The 23,556-nt window shown below is 35.6% G+C and overlaps 2 protein-coding genes across 6 annotated transcripts in view; both read left to right on the top strand.

Annotated features, from left to right (window-relative positions):
* The window catches only part of LOC138181958 (protein couch potato), a 186,472-nt gene extending 180,288 nt beyond the window's left edge, over positions 1–6,184 (top strand). For all 5 annotated transcript variants that reach the window (XM_069117379.1, XM_069117408.1, XM_069117392.1 and 2 more), the window contains one exon: positions 911–6,184. In XM_069117379.1, coding sequence (XP_068973480.1) covers positions 911–943 — 33 coding nt within the window. In that variant the 3' untranslated portion in view covers positions 944–6,184. The remainder of the gene's footprint in view (positions 1–910) is intronic.
* A 14,556-nt stretch (positions 6,185–20,740) lies between these two features.
* Positions 20,741–22,719, top strand: LOC138182013 (DNA polymerase delta subunit 2). Its single transcript, XM_069117468.1, has 6 exons — positions 20,741–21,064; positions 21,175–21,476; positions 21,554–21,764; positions 21,837–22,041; positions 22,125–22,417; positions 22,494–22,719. The coding sequence occupies exons 1-6, from the start codon at positions 20,848–20,850 to the stop codon at positions 22,610–22,612; spliced, it is 1,347 nt and encodes a 448-aa protein (XP_068973569.1). The 5' UTR covers positions 20,741–20,847; the 3' UTR covers positions 22,613–22,719.
* The last annotated feature ends 837 nt before the right edge of the window (positions 22,720–23,556 follow it).

The raw sequence follows: 23,556 nt of genomic DNA on the forward strand, positions 1-23,556 counted from the left end.
ATGTCAAGTAGAAATTGGTCGATTTCGGAGAATAACGGTTTGATTTTACTTTCGCGATTTTGGAAAACGCACGGCGATGCGCGATCGGCCTCCGAACGATCCTCCTCGCGGCTGTAAATCAGCGAGGTATCGCGGACAAAAACCGTGAAAGCGGCGGAATGGAGACAAACGAGGCGCGATGAACGGCCGAGCGAACGCTCATTTCATACTTGGTTCATCCGTTCCGATTTCACGTCGAACGAACGCCGACAACAATTTCGTATCCCGTCCTACTCGTTCTTCTTTTATTTTCTCTATCTCTCTTTTGCTTTTCACGAACGATTTAAAACGATAGGGCGCGGAGTAAGCAGAACTTGTACTATTTCCGTTCGTGCTTGATTTTACCGTCTCTTATCGGCTTAAACTCGTTGTTGGAACTCGTTGAAAGTATTATTTTATTTTAATCCTCCTTTAAAGCATAGCTATATTTATATTCGTGGAACAAATGAATTTCGTTTATTCGATATTTTGAAGATTAACCCTTGGATAGTAACGTTGGCTTGTAAACGACTATAATAATTTATGTTGGATCGATAAAGTTTACGGTATTCTACTTTGCTTCGTACTTCGCATTCTCCGTTTTATTCGTACGATAAAGTTAAATGAAATAAAAAATTCGAAGATCAAGCGATCCAGCTATAAATCGTTGTGGTCTGAAATGGCTGAACGATACCAGTCGAGAGTTAATTATAAGACGGAGATTTAATCTTATTCGGTCTTTTAGAGATCGGTTAAGGAAAATCTACCGAAAGATCGAGCTTTAGGTGATATCTATGGAATATTTGGAGTGAGTTAATTGGTCAATTTATCCATGTGCCTTTCTCACGTTCTTTCTGTGGACGTACTTTAATTAAATTCGTGATGCTTGCAGGGATCAAAGAGAGAAGAAAACGGGCAACCTTAAGATCGACATCAACGGCATGTAAGAGGAACGAGGGAAGACCATGCGTGCTTACACCCCGGAATGCAACGATCATCAAGAGACCCGGATTCAGTTGTTTGCGCAATGGTAACGAAGAAAACATCGACAAACAACGAATCCACGACAAACGGTTCAGCAGGTTTCCAGAGCAAATCGACCGAGTTGCTCGAGAAATCGTTGCGAAGACGGAAGAGGCAATATGCTAGCGCTGAAATAATCACGGGAAACCGAGAAAGAAAAGAAACTAAAATGGGGTGGGAATATATCGAAAGGAAGAGAAAGTAAAAAGCACGTGCGACAAAAATGAAAAAAACAGAAAAACAGAGTAACAGAAATAGAAACAAGAAAGTAAGCATTCGCGTACACGCAATAAAAAAAAAAGGGAAAAATACAAAGAAACACGCATATAGAGGAAGAAAATGAGAAAGATCGGGGATTAACGAAAGACGAGGCAGGGGTGTGTCTGCGTGTGTATGGTTCGAGCCTCGTCTCGCGAAAATCAACACCACGACAAGTAGGGGAAAGAGAGAAACGAAGAATAAACGGAACAAAAAAAAAAAAAAAGAATTCTTATAAATTGCGCGGAGCAACGGCGTTTTAGATTCGCGACTCGCGGGGGGCCCAAAATAATCGCGTATATATGATATTCCTAGGTATATATATTTTTTAACGACTTAACTTATCGATCTATTTCGATTAGCCGTGTACTACCTTGTCTATTTATTTTCCACCGAGTCTTGATTGCGATCAACGACGACGACGAAGCGAGAGACACGAATAGAAGAAAAGAAAAAAAAAATACGAAAAAAGAAAAAAGATGAAACGAGAAGAATACACGAGAAGGAAAGAGACACGATACATATATATATACACACACATACACACACGCACACGCACACGCGAGAAACACGAAAGACAGGCGAGAAAACGAGACGGAAGAATCATCGCGTCGGTGCGAGCTCGCGCGAAGCGTCGTAACGCTCTAGCGAATTTCTACGCAGAGGCGGTCGCACGTTGCGATTTCGACACTCGTGACACCATTTTCTTTCGCATATACGCATCTACACGCATACACAGATACACAGATACACAGATACACGAACAACACACGTATATACATACGTTAGATACATACATACAGAGAGAGAGGAGAGAAGCGTAAAAGCAGGAAGGCACTGTTGAAGTCACACGCGCACGCATATATATAAATAATTGTTCACACGTACACGGAGGAACATACAGAGTCCACAGTTGCGAAAGATTCTTTTAGGAAAATCGAGCCCCGCGCTGTTTTCGAGCAAATTGTTTTGGAAAAGGAAAGAGAAACGAAACGAAACGGGTTGGAAATTTATTGTATAATGCAGGTTGATGCAATTACTCCCGGAGAGACAGAGTAGTTTTGTTGTAGCACGCTCTCTTTAACCTGTTAACTGGATCGTTTGTTGAAACGAACGTAAACGTTTGGAAAGACATTCCCCATCTATTCGAACGTTGAGAGAATGAATTTCTATTTTGCTGTTTCGTATAGAAAAAAAATTGATAAGTGTAATAGAGGAGAAGGAGAGTATAGAGAACGAATATCTATTTTACTTTTTTAAGGTAATAAGAGAAAAACGACGGGGATAGAATAACGAAGAAACAGTTTGATATTTTAACGAACAGCAACGAACGGTATCGTTTTAACTCCTTGGCTCACGGCGTTCGTCCATATTCGCGAGATTTCGACGCGTGACATAAAAGTTACGATCTTTTCTCGATCGAGAAAATCGAGGACCACGAAACGTAAATTCGTACGCGTAATATAAAAATTGGAAGAGGAAAAGCGAAAAATCGCAACACGATTCGACTAAAGTATGCAGCGGAACGATTATGTCGGAGTGAAAAGCAAATAAGCAAAGTTAAACATACCTGTAAGCAAAAATAAAAAGAATCGCGAAGCACGGAGTTAAAGCAAAGTACTTATATATATACATATATATATATATATTTTTTTTAAAATACAAGAAAAAGTAAGTTCATTCGTATCGAAAGCAACTTGTTCGTGAAAGTAAAATACCGAATTATATATTTCCTAATTATCGAAGATTTTGAAAAGCAACCATCCAGCCGATTGCCAGTTAACAGATTAAAAGTGATGCAGCCAGAGAAAACTCGAGAGAAATCCTATCCTAGTATCTATAAATAACCGAAGAAGCGTACGTATGGATATACCGATTCGACTCGTAACGCATTCGTTACATCTCCGTTTCGTACGAGAATTGCCAGCAAACTCGAATCGCGTCCATTAATCCCGGAACGATGTAATTCGACGGAGGCGTGACTCGTCTCGTGTCACGTAACTCGCGTGCTCGCGAACCACGATCCGAGGGATTCGCGTGGAGAACAACGTCCGACGAAGAAGAGAACGAAACTGAAACGAAAGAGCGAAGGCAGGCGCGGTGGCTCGTAGACGAAATTGCATAATATAGAGATACAAAAGAGACGAAGACGAGTACATCAAGCTTAATACCAAAGGTGCCCTAAGAAGCGTGTATTTATGTTTTATCATTGGCGCGTCGCGAAAAGGCGAGCATATACATTTAATTATGTATCTTGTTAAGGAGAGTCTAATATCCTAGACGAGAGTGGCGATGAACGACAAGCGTGAATCGGACAAGCGTGAGTGGAAACGAAGAGAGAAAATACGAATATAGAAATAGCGTGTCAGTGTGAGAAAGAGGGAATGGTACGAACGAATGATCGATAGAATGATTGTGTTAATTTACGTAATAATCTTATACATATACATAACGAATGCGAACATATCATAGGATTAAGCAGTAGAGGGAAGAAAGTTAAAGTTCTCGTAATAAGGATAAAAAGAAAAAAAAGTAACTTTTAAAACGATCTGTCTTTGTAGTGGCGCGGATAGACAGAAACGAGGATACGAAGGTGGTGTGTGCCCTGCGTGCTAGATACGACGGCCAACTCGGCACGTAATTTGCCCAAGTGCCTTCCCGTTGGTCGAGTCATGCTGTAATTCGTACCGTGTATTATTCGTCTCGTCCCGATTTCAAACGTCGAACTCCCCCCTCTCCCTATTCTCCCGTAAATCCATATTACGTATTGTACGTATACCATACGCATTAAAGTACGAAAAGAGAAAAAAGAAAAAAAGACAAAAAAAAAAGAAGAAAAGGAGAGAAAAAAAAGGATGGAAGGAATAGTCGCGCAGAGTCCTGAATTACAGGAAGACGCTTCTTCAAATTAAAAACTCTTAACTGATCCAAAGCTGTTCGAGCCTGCCTGATAGTTTTCTATCGCCTCGTCGTTTTCTACTTAGACTTTTCTCCTCGAAGGACGGAGAGCTGCCGCATCGACGCGTGTTCCTCTAATTAATATTTCTCTGCTCGACGATCGTCCCGTTGATAGAATCCGCGTTAACTATCCCGTACAAAATGGGTTGAGAAAGAATAAGCGAAAAGAGAACGAAGGAAAAATTTCGCCGGGATACGGTAAACGAGAAAGACTATTTAAAGAAGAAAGCGAGAGAAAACGATCGAGAAAGTTCATCAACGGTGATCGAAAGAATACTCCTCTATGTATAGCGCGATGGAAATAATGGCATATTTTTCTCGTAGATTCCTCGAATTTTATCGCCCGAACGGCTTCCCGAGTCGATCGACAGCTTCTTTTCTCAGAGTTCACAGCCAATCATCGTGCTGATTAAATATGATCCTCGTCGAACAACCACTGGGCATTTATTATACGCATCCGCAATTAATAGTGGCGAGTGGTGATTAAGTGGTGTAAAGGTGTAATAGAGAGTGGTAGAGAGTGTTAACCGAACCGTGTGCACGTCAATGGCGAGAAATTACGATGAAAGCGAAGAATTCATCGTCGGTGAAGCTAATTCACACTGTGGAACGGCTAATTTTACGATTGGCGTTCAAAAGACACTTCGTCAGCGACATGAGCCGACCGTCGTAATTGCTCTCGAGCGTCAGAACGCTCCTTTATTTTTCTATTTTCCATGAAAACACGAGCCGAGAAGAAAGGAAAAGCACACTCCGAGGGGAGGAAAAACGAGAGTGTTGTGCACAGTTTTATTCCGTGCACGATTGTATTCGTGTCGAGATGAGAGTTACGGATGTCTTTAGCGTCGATCTTCTCGCGATCGTGCCTGAATCACTTGTTTGAAAAATGACGAAGTGACTGAAAATCTCGTTGCTCGACGAACATGCATCTTTCGGAGAAAAAAAAAAATCTATTTGTACTTCGTTTCTGATGATTTTTAGTGAGATATAAGATTTTTCGATCCTATATACAAAGAAATCGAATTTCCGTGAATCATTCTAGAACCTTTATGTTTGACCAATTTCTTTCTAAAATTAGCTAGCATGTATATACTATTAAGAAAATTCTATTTAATTATATATTATAATAACTACTACTATCGTCGAAATTCCATTAACGACTTATACGAAGAGTTATATCTTTCGTTATATACAAAATTATTATACGAATCGCTATTCGTGCTATTGCTATGCGTTAAAAATTCTACTTGGCAAATATTAGATTAATTTCTAATATCGACGCAACACGACTAAATCAAACTATTAGGACAATTATTCGTTATAACTTATAACTTAAGAAAGTAGCTTGACCGCGACAAATTTTCCTCTTTTTACTGAATTTTTGCCGGGCAAGCAGTGTCGTTTGAAGGTCCAGGCGGAACAAACCGCCTTTCTATCTGGCTTTCTTACCACGAAATAAAAATCTGCCTGACCTGAAAGAAGAACTTGGCCGGTCCGTTTGCAGAGAACTGGACCGTCGCAAAAATTCAGAGCGAGACGAGGTGTCCTTTGACGCTGGAAACGGTAAACGCAGCTCGTCGGGCAACGAGATCACTCGGGAAGAAGTGTGTCAGTAATCTGAAGGCTCGGTGAAACAATCGAAAATGGAACAGGCAACTTTTAAAATCGGCTCGAAGCTTTCGGCGATGCCGCGATAATTTCCAATTCTAAGGAAACATGTCGCTGAATCGAAGATGGAACGAAAAACAAGGAGAAAGAGAGAGAGACGGAGAAACGAAAGTATGTAACGCGAGGTTTCAGGGTTGTCACTTTTCTGATACATATCGTTAGATCGTTAAGAGCTTGCCGAGCAGGTCGTTTAAAGGTAGATAATTGTCCTGGAAAGCGTTTACTCGTCGTCCATTATGAAAATAAAGCAAAAGAGAAAGAACGGGAATTTTCATCCAGCGTTCTTTTGTCTTTTATCAATCTTTTCAAAAAGGAAAGGAAAAGTGAATGAACATAAAAGAGAAGTTAATTCCTTTCGGCCGTGATGAACGTATATTTTAATATTATTTTTGCTGTAAATATAACTATAAAATCGGAGACGGAGAGATTCAGCGATGCACGAAACAAAATCTTCACAGGAAAAAAGAATAAAGATAGGAATTCTTCGTTCTCGTTTTTGTCTTTAAAAACTTGTTTCGAGAAGATTAATTAACGCGTGTATCAGCTACAGGGGTACTTATTAATATCATTCGATCTACCTTGAAGAGTAGAAGCGTTAAAACTTTCTTTTACGAAAAAAGATCTCACAAAACGAAAAAGAAGGAAAGGCAGTTTCCATACCGTTACGAGATGGTAGTGCAATTATTCTGGAAAGTAATCCGTGTGAAATTGGCCAGAAATTTGGCTCTGAATGAACGACTTCGGTAAACGCTCTCCGGATGATTGTTAGTGCAACAAAAAAAAAAAAGCAAAAAAGAAAAAACAAAAAAGTGTGTAAACCGCTTGAATCCGTGAACTCGTCGATCCATGAACATATCACCGAATTTCTGACTCGTTAAAGTATCGTCGATGTATATATACATATATACATATACATATATATATTCATTATAGATGGTGACTGAATAATTTTTGTCCTGATAGTCGGTATAGAAAAATGTGAAAAAGGTTTTATCGAATCTCCTCGGATGCTCTCTTAAGTGTGTCTTGAACTATGTACATATGTATATATATATATATATGTATACATATGTATATAATAAATTTATTAAAACAAATTGTTTTACATTGGTAGCGGGGAAGCGTGGTTTCAAAGGTAAAAGGAGTTAGTCAATTCGTCTGTGCAAGCGTTCCCTTCTAAACGAGAGTCATCGTGATTTTAAGAAAAACACGGAGAAAAAATAAAACGAGAGACACGCATTATGTGATCTTCGGAAACGACGGAAAGTATAGCCTAAGTTGTAAAATCCATGCGAGGCCTTACATTTGCGAATTCGGAGAGAGCGACGACGCAAAAAAGAAAAAGGAAAAAGAGAGGAGAAGTATGAAACGGCACAGATTCGTTTGCCCTTTGTTATAATCGTTATTATAATTAATTTATTAGAAAAGGAAAGGAGCAAAGTGAGTGGCAAAAAGTGGGAATTAAATCGAGTATCTTCGATTCCCAAGGAAAAAATGGTTCTACCCCAAAGAAAATGGTTCTTCTTCGTCATCTTGTACTTTTTCTTCTTCTTCTTCTTCTTCTTCTTCTTGGGGGAATCGTTCGTCGTCATCGATCCTTCTTTCGAGTCTTCATCAGGTCCCATTAGATCCGCGGATTATCGAATCGAGCGTAATTCGAACTGAATCGCGAACCGTGACTACCGACGTGGAAAAAAGAGGAAAACGAAGGCTCTCGAATGCCTTTCCCAGGGCAACGTATTCGCTTGACCTTAACGTAACATATCATTTTACAATTAAAAAAAAAAACAATAGTTGTACTGCCCAAGATAGAGAGTGAATGAACGTGATCTGCGTATATATGTGTGTGTGCGTAAGTGTTATTAACCGTAACGTGTGAGTGTTGAACAATTTCTAGCTAATTAGAGCGACGATCCACGCGATTCCACGCGTCCGTATTTCGGCTCGAAAAAGCAAAGTAATATCGTACAACAAACGCGTGAAATCGAACACACCAAAATACACAAGAAGCGATTACTCGTGTGAACGCGCGTTTATCGTCGACGTCGCGCGTGACGACGCAACGTTTTGTCGTCGACAAATTTTCATTCGAACCTCACTCTATTAAAAAAAAAAAGAAAAAAAATAGGAGAAACATAAGAATTGCGACGACGCTTCGGAAAGAAGAAGCATCGTCGTGGTGTTAAAAAGTATAATTCTTCGGCATTCGCGGCCAAGCTTTTGCTACTTTTGTATGAAAACGACGAAAAAAAAATCTTATTACGCCACTGAAGCTGTGAGAAATCTGGACGACTAAAAAAAGAACAAGAAGGGATGTGTTAAAGGAAGAAAGATAGAACGACATGCACGAAGTCGCGATCGAGCGACACGATTTTTCGATATCCAGCTATTCGTATCGCTTGCTGCGCTATTAATTACTCGACAGCTCAGTCGCGCTCCATTGGCTCGTTTTGGATCTTTTTCTTCTTTCTCTTCAACTTTGTCGGCAGCGCGTCCACAATCTTATACTATTTCCGCGAAAATAGATGCATAGACAAAGTCATCGAAATTATAAAATTGGTTATATCATTGAGATATCTTGATTGCTCGAAGGATGCGCGAACGATCGACTTTATTGCTGTTAACAGTTCGTTTAAATTATATAAATGCGAGGGTTCCTAAGAGATTAAAGGACTCTGAGAATCTTTAATCACAGATCGAAGAACTTTCAACATTCAAAGGAAAATACATTTTTGATAGTACAATTGAAAGGAATTAGAAGAGATCCAAAAATTCTCCTTAAATCATATTTCGAAACGATAATTCTACCAACTAAAGTCAGTCAATTTTCATCAAAATTCGCCGATCATACTTTCGATGGGTAAATGTTTCTTCGTTCCGATAAAGACGCGGAAAAGTAGGATTTTCGTCGTCGGAAACAAAAAACAGATCGGACGCATATCGAGAATAGCCCAAAACGAGCTGAAGGAATCGCTTTCACCGAAGACAACCAGAGAAACTAGGAAAGAATAGAGAAATATTCAGCGATAAGAATACGCAATTGTTAGATCGGACTCGAGAGAATCAAAGTTTCTTCTTCGACCGTGTATTTTTCGTTGTACAGACACAACCAAAATTATTAAACCATTGAAATTGAAATTTATATCTCGACTACGACCCATTCAGTGAAAAAAACTACTATCGATACAAACCTGGGTATATTACGTTAAAGAGGAGGAAGGAATCAACGATCGTGTACAACAAAAAATCACGAATAGAAGATAGGGAAAGCTGAATAAACGAACAACAGGAGAAATCGATTCCGTGCGTGATACGAAAATCAACCGATGTAACTGGTTAATTCGCAACGCGAAAGAAACATTTGCAATGAGGTTCGCTCGCTCGCGATGAATCGTTTCGATTGAATCTAAAAAGTGCTTTACAAGTGAACTAAGGAAACTCATATCAGTAGGCAGTACGCTATACAGTTTACAATTATATAGAATGGCATTTCGCATAAGGATTAGTAGAAACCAATATAAATACGGAAAGTACATATATATACAGATAGCTATATATATATATATTGGAGTAAAGGAAACAAATATATATATATGTTTATCATACGTCGTGAACGGAATGACGAAGAGGAGAGAAAAGAGAAAAGAGGGGAGGGGGAAGAGAGAGAGAAAAAAAAAAGAAGATAAAGCAAAGTACACGCGAATCAGATATTTTGTACTGTGACTAAAGAATTATTCTAACGAGTCCGTTTTTGTTTCTTTCTTACATACGTATATGTATATAATAGATATGTATATGTATACACGCGAAAGCACAGACAATGGATCACGAAGAAAGAACCCGAACGAGGCTGACCAACCGTGTGATCGAGAGCTTATAGATTCTGGATCCCTTGGATCATGTTTTTTCACGCCAGCTAAAAACAAACGACGAAATCAAGAAGAATTTCCAAGAAATCGACTCTCGCGGATCGTGTAACGAACGTTAACGAACAATTCGAAGACGTAACTCGTGTGAAGAGCGTGGCAAGTCTTTATCGTGTTTCCTTAAGAACGAAGAGGAAGAGTCCATCGCGGCGACAACGTCAAACTACCGATAAAAGGCAGAGGCGTTTAAGAAAGCACAGGTAAGAAGATGCGATCGAGAAAAAGAACATGATTTTCCGCATGATCCTGTACAATCCGGATATTTTCTACGGAACACGAAGAAGATTTTTATCCAATAGGAGAAGGAACGAAGAAAACCTGCGTTCTCTTTGTTTAAACGGAGGAAATATATATATATATATATAGCTGACGAACACCAAAGACATCGATACGTATATCTATCCAAAGATCGCGAGGATATTTAGACGGCAGTGTTGTGTCATCATTGTGATACGATGTTATAATAAATCGTCGAACACCCTGTGAACGGTGAAAAGTCGTGTCCGGCCGAAGGAAACAAGACGTGCGAGCTCGAAATTTCGAAGCGAGGAGCAGGGCCGACGAATGGAAATACACGGATGAAAGATAGAGAAACGAAAAACCTGCCACATACACAGATAAAATAGATCCCGAATCCGTCCTAACGAGACGACGCGCTGAAAATCGACGAATCTCTCGGCCGGCGCGTATCAGCGCCGCGAGTCCGAGTTTAAGAGAAGTAGGCCAGTCTCGAAACGGTATTTTTCCAAGCATCCGAGAAATTATTTTTGATCGCGTAACCTCGCTCTCTGTCCACGATATTCTTCACCGGAACGCTGGTTAGACCGAAGCAAACGTGTCCATAGGGAGGCCTTCGGGTGTCGAGCTACCGAGTTTCGAGCGTTTCATTCCGTAAATCGTGACCACGAGCTCGCACGCCTTGTAAATCGATAAGTGGGAGGAAGGTAAAAATGACCGTATCTCGTGACCAAGTTTCTCAAACGATATTACGTTTTGATAGGATCGAAGTGTAAGATGGAGGAGTGGGAATAGAGGCTGACCACGACGACACGAATGCTCAGCGTTCCACTGAGAAGGGAAGGAAGAGGTATTCTTAATGGAAGAAGTATAGCGCAGCCGTGAAATAACGGCTGAACATGTTTCGTGCGTCTAGGTAAGGAAATTGATGGAAGTATAAAAAATCGAAGAGCGGGACGTTTGTATTTAACGTTATATAATTATTTCGCGAATAATAACATTCGCAAATTTCGACATATCTTTGAATAAATGTTATCCGTATTTAACGTAATTATCATACGAATGGAAATTACATTTGTGTAAATAAATTTCTATAGCTCGAAAGCGTCTGCAAAAGTTTCATGGATGATCGATGTTGCGATATATTTGCGAAGGATGTTGTAATTTGGATAAGAAATACTTGAAACGCGACGAAATTCCAAGCAGTAAAAGTTACTTGCGATTTATTAACATTTTAATTGGTAATTTATATAATTTTAGAACTTCGAAATCTAATGGTCAGTTCTAGTCGTCATTCGAGAGCGATCGAAGCTTTGCAGAATCTCGTGTATCGTCGTCGAAAGCGTTTCAACAATGTTATTGCGAAATACGTGTTTCATTTATGCTTCAATTTTCTATCGAAGTATATAGAACGACTTTGTGAAAAAAGTTTTACGCGCGATCGCGCCATACTTCTTCCAGCAATCGAGTAGGTTACAAGGAACGTCGGAATAAAAGTGATAGGAACGCGAAATCTCGCGACCACGTACAATAAGACATATCATTTTTTCTAATATACCCGGACGACGTAGATTCTCGTCTAAATAGATTAAAGGAAAAAAGAAGGAAAAGAAAAGCGAGGGGCTTTTGAAAGTCTTCGAAAATTGTCCTCGATCGATCGTGACCTACCTTATCGACAATTTTTTCGATCTTTCTAATCATTGAAAGTAACAAGAAAGTGGTAAAAAGAAGAAAGGAGGAATAGGTAAAGAGTTTAAAGGTAGAAAATCGTCGAGTCCATACATTCCGAAAGTATAATACGACGCATTAATTAGGGACCGTAGCTATCGTGTATAAATATTTACAGATATTAGGCTCGGCTATAATTTAAACGCTATATTTATTATTATATACAAAGGTTTTAAGGTGTTAAAGAAAAAAAAGAACTTGTAACTCGTTCTAATCTATAATAGCATACATCTCGTGATGTTTTCTCTCGTCGAGTTTTTCGAACGTTTCGCGAATAAAAAAAACGTGTGTGATCGTAGATTGTTCGACGTAGTTGTTATTCGAAAGGGATTAATAATGTCGCGTGCGCTTCTTTTCCGTGCTCTATGTGTTTTAGTTACACATCCGTCTGGCGATGCTTCGCGTATATTAGCGGAAGTGACGTTGCCTGAAAGTAATTTTTATCCCTCCGATTGACAGGATGGAGTCGAGGCGATCTACATCGTATATTTCTCAAATAACATCGTCCCCATCGATCGCAACTATCGTTTGTTACCGTTAATCGTTATTTATATGCATTTACGGAAAATTCGCAAATACGGGGAATACGCGTAACGTATAAAAATATGTAAAATATCCAAAGTACGGTACTCTATATAATTTTCAATTTTTACTTACTTTTATTCCATGTTTTTAATTATATTCGAACAAATGTGAATTCGCGACATCATCTCCAAGATATAATCGATTCCGACTGACTCCATTCTATCAGTTATGTCGATAAATACACTGCTCAACGTAGATAGTTAGAAAATGATCTATCGATCTTACTTGTAAACATAGATATTGTTATTTAACAAATCGTAATTGGAAGTTTTCGTATATTATACGCGTACACCATGGTTTCGCATACACGACACGCGAACAATTTTCGCAAACCGATGCAACCCATATGCACCACGATGAAAGTGTGCGCGATAATTGCTTCTATCTGACCTTGCATCCGAGTTGAAGCCACTTTCTGCGTTTCAACAATTCCACAGCCGATTCTATTCGGCCGCAATTGGAATCAACGCTCCGTATCTCATGCGTGATATCGTTCCCTATAAACGCTCTCGTAGTTTCCTAGCAATCGTTCCAACACGTTTTCTTAACACGAACGGCACATCAAGAAAATTTCTAACAGCCAGTCCTTGTTCCGTAGAACAGTGGGAAAAGCGATTCGATCGATAGGTAGACTACGAATAACTTCGAATAATCTACGATTCTAATTAAATCGCAAATAGCAATTTCTTCGTACAATATATTTTACGAAAAAACGTATTTAAAAATATCCTCTTACTTTTTAAACTTATAATTCGTAGAATTATATTGAAAAAAAATGAAGCATACAACAATTAAATCTTTCTTTATATAAATATATTTCACAAAAGTGAAATATTTCAGACTACAAAATGTAACAACCACGTAACTACACTTTATCGTATTATTTTCGAACCTCGTAGCCCGAAGAACTAAAACCGAGGAAATCTACCACCAAATGATTTACGATATATTTTTGTACGAATGGTGTACGATATATGTATATATATATATTTTTTTTTTTTTTATACTTCGAATCATTGATTGTACCGAGCAGTGTATTTCACCTTTCAACTCGAGATTTGAAAAAGAGTCTCGCGGTAACACGGATGTTCCATCCCATTCATTCCCGCGGATGATCCGCATGTCGATAGTCAATTCGTCGATATTTTACGCGAAAAGATAATTCCTGACAGAAATTGCCGCGTCACCGATCTCGTGACGTTGATTCAAGTCGATTAATCGACTCTTTTAATAAAACAATTAGGAAATTCCGTGAAACGTCTGCTTCGACGTTATATGTATATTACATATAGGTGTTTTTATTCAAGGAAATTTCATTCTCGCTATCAGACGTTCTTTGCACATAGGTACCTGAAAGGTTCGACTATTTATTAATTTGTCAAGGCTGCGTAAACAATCCCAAAGAATAAAAGATGCTATTTTACGTGTCCGTGATGGTGAATCTCATAGGTATCTCTTAAGCGTGTAATTATCGTGGTACAGACGAACAGCGATTCACGTATCGTCATGCGTCGCCATCATAATTTTACTACGTGAAACTAAGTGGAACAATGGAAATCAATTTTCCTTTTGTTTTGTAAATATTCGATTAAAGATTGTCTAATAAAAAAAAAGAAAAGAAAAATCTACCTATAGGAAATTTTGAAGAATCTTGGATAGAAAGAATTTCTGTAAATCCTAAATACAATTTCAAACGTAAAGAAATTCGAACAGAGAATCTCAGTAAATTCCAAGAAATCTTACACGAAGGATCTTTACAAATCCTGAGGGACGTTAGATAGAAAGTATCGGTAAATTCTGAAAAATCTTCAACAGAGAGTCTCTGCAAATTGTGAAAAGTGTCAGAGGATTGCTCTTTTCGGAGTTTTCTTACGTAATAAAATAACTACGGAAATGGCATAAACTTGCGAGGAAGTATCGGTAAATTGTGAAAAATCTGCAATAAAAAAAACTCTGAAAAGTGTTCGACAAACGAATGCTCTGAAGATCCTTATATAATAGAATATCTGCGGAAAATCCACACAAACTTGGGAGAATTTTTGATAAAAAATTCCCCTATGCTCTGGAGAACCTTCTGTAAAGAAGGAAGATAGATATTGCAAAGCGAACCATACATATCAAATAATAAACGATAATCTTCGTTATCGACGTTTACAATTGTGCATAAATGGGATAGTTATTAACGATGGCCACGATGACTGGCACGATCGTCTGTGGACATTGATTCCGACTAATTAGAATTATAGAAGCCGATTAAACAAAGCTCGATCGAAGAATCGATTAACAACGATGATCAGGTGATTGGAACAATGAAATTGTAAAATACCGCAAAAGTAAAGAAAAGGAGGGGGATGGGGGAAATATTACACATGGGAAGACACGAACCAAGACAAAGAAAGTCTACACTTATTTAACAACGCACTCGATAATGTATGCGAACGATGAATACAAGAATTCGAGATCTACTTACTTATATAGATATTTATGATATTCGTGATAAACTGATAGGGTCGAAGCAGATGAAAGTTATAAAAGGCAAAAGAAGCGTGTGAAATTAGTAGAATCGATGTCTACGCGTCGAACGACGTTTATAGAATGGGTGCATCGTTAAAGGAGAACGATAAACGTTATTATGTTAACGTTAAATATTCTCTTTATTATTGACTTCTGATTTCAAATAAATCGACTGTAATTTAAACACAATTGTGATCTAGTTTTGACGTTTTTCGATGCTTGATCGATCGTTAAATTAGGACTTAAAAATAATGAAACATCTCGTATATGTAGAAAGAAAATTCTTTAAAATATAACAACGTTTCAATGTTCATAATTAGCCGTTTAAATAATATCTTAAAAATGCTGCCTAGTTCGGGTTTCGGAAGATCATCGATAAGCGCGTTTAAAATAAGTTGTATGATTTTTATTTTTCACCAGCGAGATAATTGCCTCGACGGAAGGCGTGACGAAAATTATTCAAACACATTGTGAAACAGAAACTGGTGTTGCACAATTCCAGCCTTTCGTAACAATGTTCGCAAAGTAGACGCGTAAAAGGTCTACTTTCCATCTACTAATTTACCACTAATTAGCTACCATCCGCTTATGAATCGCAACGAACGCGACTCCAAATCACTGTTGCGTGCTTAACACCACTTAACTTCGACTTCTTCGTACGAAATTGTACTAAATTATGCGCATAAAAAGTGATTAACGATGAAAAGAAGGAAAATACGAAGAACCTCTTACGCGCAAAAAATCAGCTGTAATTAAGTAGCCTGGCATTGGTGATCTAGAATTTCTGGAACGAGGTAAAAGATCTACCTTCTAAATTCTACTTTTTAAAGCTTAATTAGTCTCCGTTTAAGAAGGCGATTTCCAACATTAACTTACAAAAGATAGATACTCGCGTTTAAATATTTTATCGAATATTTGTTTTTCTATAATCTAATAATTTACATAATCGTATATCCAATAAAATAAAGAAGAAAACGTGAAAAATATGTAGAACGTAAAATTGAAACGTAAAAGACTTGAAAGCTGTTTATCCTCCGTACTTGTATTTCGTACTGTACGATTAATTATTCGCATCGATATCCTCTCTAGAACTTATTAATTTATTTAATCATATATTTAATTACATTTATGTATTTACCTACATAGAAAGCAAAGTTTCAACGTTCTTACTATCCCATATCGTACCAATAATACGATATATTTAGTCTCGTTTTCTCTAACTTATTTATTGATATTTATAATCTTTGTGATTTCGCAACAACCAAAGACAAGATACCTGTTCTATTGATAACCGCGTATTTAAACGAAAATTATTTATATCTAAAAAAGGAAAGAGGCATTTCATCGTTGATAAGCACCTAAACAAACGTCGTTCGTCGAGTAGACATCTGTGAATTTGTATCTGTGAAAATCTATACGTGTAATCGTAGTAGCACTTTGTACTACAGTATTTGTCCATGTATAAGAGAAAGGTTAATCGCGTAGCATATGTCCCTGTATTTATTTGCCTGTTAGTTTTCTGTCCTGAAGGACCTAGCATCAAGATATGTACGTTCTAATATTAATAGGAAAAGAAATGATTTATTAAAGAAAAATGGAACATTTAAATATTGGAAAAAATGCCAGGGTCTATGTATAGTTATCACTATCACGCAAGCTTTGTGTATGCATTCGTTATATGCTGGGTAGGGTAGATAATCAGACGACTGAATGTTCCGAATATTCGATTCGAATGATTTCATCGAAATCCGAATACTCGAACGAACGTGCTCGATTTATTCGAATCAAACCAATGAATTTGAATATCGCCGATCGTATCAAATATCTTAAAAGATGTTATTTGATAATTCTAAGATATTTCTAATTTTATATATTATTATAGATTATTAGGAAATTTAATTGAATTATTCTTTTTTTTTTTTATTTTTTTTTTTTTTGTCCCTTTCTATTTGTTGATAAAATTTTAAATTTTGAAAAAGCTCGAACACATCGTTTGAAAATTCGAATAAATCGTAGTAGCATTCAAATAATTGGAATAGAATTGAACAATTTTCTAATTGAACTTATTCGATCGATCGAATTATTTCGGATATTGTTTGAATGACAGATTATTCGAGTCAGTCCGATAAATCGAATTCTATCGGATTCGATAAGACGATTTTTCAATTATTCAATTCATATAATCGAATACTCAATACGAATCGAAATCTAACTTCGAGTAATCGAATATATTTCGAGTGTTCTCGGGCACTCGACTTTCAACGTGGTGTAATAACACTCCGTTGGTACATAACCACTGATTATTTAAGAAAACACGTTAAATTTTCCATGAAAGTACGTAACACTATCGAATATAGCGAGCCCGTGTAGGAAAACTAAACATCGAAAGAATAACTAGAAAGTCGAGCGGGAAGATACTATGAAAGTTTAAATTGAAACTTCTTAGGTTAACAATTTGTTAACTAGAATTTTATTAAAACATGTAGGATGAAAGTATGTTACAAAAATCGATCGTTGATTTAATCAAGGGTGTCGATTATTATTCTTAAGCGTTATTTTAATGTACAAACTTCGATTAATCGTTAATCTCAGTTCACACGAAGTAGTCTGAAAAACAATTGTATGCGAGTATGCGTTGAAAGATTATACTTTAAAAGATTTACTTTCCATAAAAACATAAAAGCTACAAGCTCGACATGTGTAACGATAGGAAATTTTTATTGGAAAGGAAACTAAATTCACGTCATTATTCACGCAAAATAGAAATTAACGAACAGGGAACGATGTTCGGTGACATTTATTGTTAGACTACGGGTTTTTATGCATTTATAAGGAATTTGAAAGTGCAAAATTTCAGAGAATGCGCATAATGTGAAAGAATGTATAAATCATCCAAAGTATATCGCTTTCTATAATACTTGCTAGATGAAACAATATTTTACCAAGTCTGTGCTTTTTTAACTATATTATCAAAAAAATGAATTTCCATAAAAATCAGCAGTCTAATTATTATCTTAATCGAATCTATCGTGTGTAACGTGATTTAGAAAAAGAAAGATAGCGACGTATATACATATTACAAAACACTCTCTAATCGAAGACGCCCGAATTGTGATATGTTTATAATGTTTATAAGCCGATACCTGTTCACGGAAAAAATTCATTCAAATGGTGGGCCGTCGTTCAGCAATTGCTTCGCGCTCAGCAATGTCGTTTACACTGCAACGATCTGCAACGATCATTTCTTGTTCTTCACACCTGGTTATTGCACGTACACTCGTTAGCCGCGCAAACGATTACTGACACGCGCCATATTTTATCAAGATATCGATACGATTGTTACTTCGAGCGATCGAGTTATATTCAGACGGGTATATTCAAAGCGTACCAAACGCAACGATTAATTTGAATTTTTCATTAAGAATGTTCAATTTTAATTCGACAAAAGATTTTCCACCCAATTTAATAGATTGGGTACGTTTTATTAAAAAAAAAAAATAACGTGATAATGTTATTGCGTAGTTTTCGAAATATAAATTCTTAATTTACTTTTATCATGAATTTCGACACTTTTTATCGCAAACGTATCATCGATCTTTCTCTTGATCGCAATACTGAAACATTTTCTTCCGTGAACAAACATCGTGGATCTTGTTAAACAATGGAAATTATTCCGACAAATTCACACATATAACTAGAGTAAGTACGTGTGTGAATTTTCAATTCGATGTACGTATACACATTGCACATATTAGGTGAAATTGTGTAGAAAATGTCGTTAATTGAGAACAGAATTAATTGAGGATGAACATTAAGAAAAACATTGATCCTCGTTACTTTTAATTCTATTAAATTAATTTAAATTTTTATTTTACAAAAAATATATACATAAGAAAGAAAAAGAAGAATCTGACTGTTCTTGATTAACGATCTATTCTTGATTAATGTCGTAACGCATATTTAAATACTTGATGTTGCGAAACATCGCGACCGACAAAGCCTCTCGATCGAAATCGAGGAAGCGATAGAGGACAACTTCAAACGTATGGTTCGATGATAAAAAACGGGGACGTGCCGGAAAACTATTTAAAAAAGAATCAGACAGAAAGAGTGAAAAAAAAGAAACAAGAGAAACCGGCTGATTTACTTTTACTCAATTTTAATTGAACACATGCGTAAAACAATGAACACTTCATCCTCCGCCAACGGATATAAATGCGAAATTTAAAGTCGCCAATACGCACGAGTCATGTGTTTAAAAGAAGCAATTACCCTAAAAAGAATCGCGCGTAAGAGTTACTTACTAGGGTGTTTTCGTTGAAAGGTAAAAGGATAAAAAAAAAAAGATAAAAATCCCAACGTATTTACGAGGTAGATAATAAAAACAACAATAATAATAAATAATAATAAATAATAATATTTAATTATGATAAAGTAATAATGATATAATAATAATATTATTAATATTAATATAATTATAAATTAGTTGCAGCTTTCTGTGTAAGGTTATTGTGATATTTAAAAAGAAAAAAAATAATAACTTTACCGTAGCGATATAAAATTAATTCAGAATTAAGAATCTGATATTTAGCGAGCAAATAAAAAAAGAAGAAATAACCAGTATGTCGACGGGGCTTTTGAGTGATGCCTCTCCGCGATCGATTCAATATGGTTACGTATAGAGAATGAATAAAGAAAAAAGAAAATACAGCGACCCGTGAGCGGCCGCGTCTCTCTCTCTCTTTTTTTTTTCGTCACCTTCTTCACGGGCGAGGTTAGAACGACAATCTTAGGCCTCGTCAAAATACTGCCGGATACATGAGGACATTCCGAAAATCGGGCGCAAACTAACGCCAGCTGATTAGATTAAGCTATTTTTTCTGCAGTCGAATTCGAATGCAAACAATTACAAAAAAAAAAGGGCAAAGTAAAAGAAATAGACGGGGGAAACAGAAAAACGGAAAAATTTTGATCGAGCTGTTGCACGTATTAGTGCGAAAGAAATTCTTGCGATCTGCTTCGATTATTCGGAAAGTCCATTTTGCATCTGGATCAATCCGTCCATAATATGTCTCACGCTTGAGGCATTTGCACAAATTTGTGCATATTAATCATTGGGACTACAAAAACATATCATCATATGTAATGGTAATGATACCGTATACATATATATACATATGTATACATATATATGCACATATATATACACATATATGTACATATACATATATATATATATTTAAAAAATATTAAGCAATAAGATTTTATTTATATGCCCGTAGAAGAAAAAATTGAATGAACAACTGCATATCAACACGTGTGTCTGGGCAAGGATTAGCTTATACATGATATATATATATATACACATATATATATATATATATATAATTAAAATATAAATATATATATGTATATTAATATATATACATATATATAGGTATATAATCTTTACTTCGTCGTTGTCAGGCGTTAATGTTAAACTTAATTATCATTAATTAATTATTAGATTGTGAAAGAATTTCTTCAGGTTCTAAGCAAGATTTGGAAATAATAAAACGAGTAAAATACATAGCTTCAAGTGGTTTTTTTACTAGTCCCTACATCATTTATTATATGTTTTACTTTTTTATATTACTTTTCCTTTCTCTTTATTTCAAATATTTAATATCATTCGCAAATAATTTAAAAATCAATAAAACGACTCTTGTAATTGACAGGAACGTAAAATATTTTTGGCAAATTTTGTACATTAAGACAAAGTTGTAGTAAAGCTAAAAGATATCTATTGTATTTCAAACTTTCCATACAACTGGTTTCATGGTGGCGCTAGTGAGGTTAGCGTTTCAGATCAATTTGGCGGTAAAGCCGGTATAACCGAGTGATAGCTGAACGTAAATTATTTCATTAAATTTCGCATATATCTGAGTCAAAAATGGTTCATAAAACTAAAGAAGAATGTAATGATTTATTTGTGAAGCCGGGAAAAGAGATGCCAGAAGTATTTGAAAGGAAACAAGCTGATTATAAAGATCTTTCGAAAAAGTTTGTAAACATGAAAAGTGACTATTCTAAACAATATGCGCACATATACTCTGCTAGACTTGCCGAATTAAGGGATGTTCTAACTCCGCGTGTTAAAGCTAAATGGGGTATGTTTATTAATTTTTCTTATATTACAAGGTTATGATCATATAATAAAAATATATATAAAAATCTTCTTATGGATAATATAATGCGTATAGTTTTCTTTCTCGCACAGGAAATGTTCCGATTGTCAAATTGGCCGATTTAGAAAATTTAGAAAACCAACAGTGCATAATAATTGGCACATTGTATAAACACCAACCATGGAAACCATCAATTTTAAGGGAACTTAGTGAAGAACATCAGTTTAATGTTTCCTGTTCTAAACCAAATTATTGCTCAGAGAAAGATCAACCATTTCTGGAAGATGAAATGTTGCGAATTAAATTAGTAGGCGAGCAAGTTGATTTAAAGCAAATTGTTACCGGAGTTGTTTGTGCTGTATTAGGCAATGAAAATAATGATGGCACATTTACGGTAATTTTAATTCTAGAAAAGTATAATTGTTGTTATATTTTTCTTATGTTTAACATAACAGTGATAATTCTATTTAGGTAAAGGATTGGTGTTTTCCTGGATGTGCGCCAAAAGAATCTTTAAAAGAATGCACATCACAAAAGAAGCTGGTGATAGTATCTGGATTAAATTTATCTAATAATTGTGACAGTTTAGGAATCTCCCTTTTTATGGAATGGTTGTGTGGAATGGCTGGTAATGTAACAATACAAAAGGATAATACTTCTATTGTTCGACTCATTATAGCAGGTAAATCACATTCGCTATTATAAAAATTATACATAGTACTATAATTGTATAATACTTTATTGCCTTTATTAGGTAATACCATAAAAAGTAATGATACACCACAGGCTGCAACAGACATAGCTAAAGGACTTGGAGAAGCAATAAAATCTGTAGATACATTCTTAAGTAATTTAGCAACATGTTGTTCTATTACTTTAATGCCAGGAGAACATGATCCCACTAATGCTATGTTGCCTCAAAGACCATTTCATCCTTGTTTACTGCCTAAATCATCTAGGTTTGTATATATCGGATTGAATAAACAAGTAATTACCACATTTTATTATGTATACACAAATTTATTCTATTTCAATAACATAGACTTGAAAGCTTTAAAAGTACCACAAATCCATGGATTAGTAAAATTGAAGGACGAATAATAACTGGTACTAGTGGTCAATCAATTCGAGATATCATTAAAGTAGCAGGTGAAACTGGTATTTCAGCTCTTGAATGGCTAGAAAAGACCTTATTATGGAGACATGTGTGTCCAACTGCTCCAGACACACTATTAGCTTGCCCATACTACAAGAAAGATTTGTTTATTATGGAAACATGTCCAGATATATATTTCGTGGGAAATACGGACAAATTTGAAACGAAGTTGTGGAAAGGTTTGTAAAATATTGTAGCAGAATAAAAGCTACGATTTGTACTAAAATAAAAAGCGATTAATAATTTAATTTTTAGGTGATGAAAATCAAATTGTTAGATTAATATGTGTTCCACGTTTTGATACGAGTCAGACTGCTGTAATAGTAGATTTAGAGAATTTAGATACCCAATATATTTCCTTTAGTAATATTTAAATGAACCTTAGTCTTTCAACTGTGAGGATATTAAGAATATTAACTGTGTATATTTTAATTCTGATTCAGCATAAATTTTAGATGAACATATATGTAAGATTTTTCAAATAAAATTCAAATATTATTAAAAAATAACAAGATTGTGCAGAAACACACATTTATTTTAATCCTGTTTATTTTATATTCATGATGTGATAAATTAAATTTCATGTAACATTTTGATATAATTTGTGATATTAATCAACACATAAATAGTAAAAGAAAAACATGTTCTATTATTGCCTGTTTATTTTCATTCAAAATGTGATGTACAAAATCTAAGCGCATGACTTTTAAATATAGGTAGTACGTTTGACTAAATATAAAATATGTAATAAGAGAGAAATTACATATAATATCACAGATTATTAAAAAATTATGAAATCACAGTGACGTAAGATTTTGAACATGTAACTTAAACATGAATTCATGCTTTATAAATTATAAATAAGAACATAACAGTCAAAATACAGGGTACAATTGTTTCTTGATAACAAAATATTATACGTCGTTTACTTTTAGTACTTCATTTCTTTATAAAAACTAAAATTTAATAAATATATCAACCTTCTGTAGTTCCATCTTCTTACCTGTAGATAACACAAAATCACGTAAAATACATAAATTAACTGTAAATGATCATATACATGTCCTTTTAAAATTTAATAGGTAAACTGATTTTGACTGTTATATGAGATGCAAAAATTATGAAATCACTTGAAGAAATGATAAACAACATAAGAGAAGTCAAATATAGAAATATAACGATGTACACAATATAGACATATATACAATACATTATTATGTGTGTTCGTAGTAGTTGAATTTTTGTCGAATGGATGCAATTATTGTACAATGAACATCGCTTCGTCGTAACTAGAAAAAATATGCAACATCGAAAGATA

Source organism: Bombus flavifrons, chromosome 1 (genome assembly GCF_040668555.2).
Source record: "Bombus flavifrons isolate JBK064 chromosome 1, iyBomFlav1_principal, whole genome shotgun sequence".
NCBI classification, from domain to species: Eukaryota; Metazoa; Arthropoda; class Insecta; order Hymenoptera; family Apidae; genus Bombus; species Bombus flavifrons.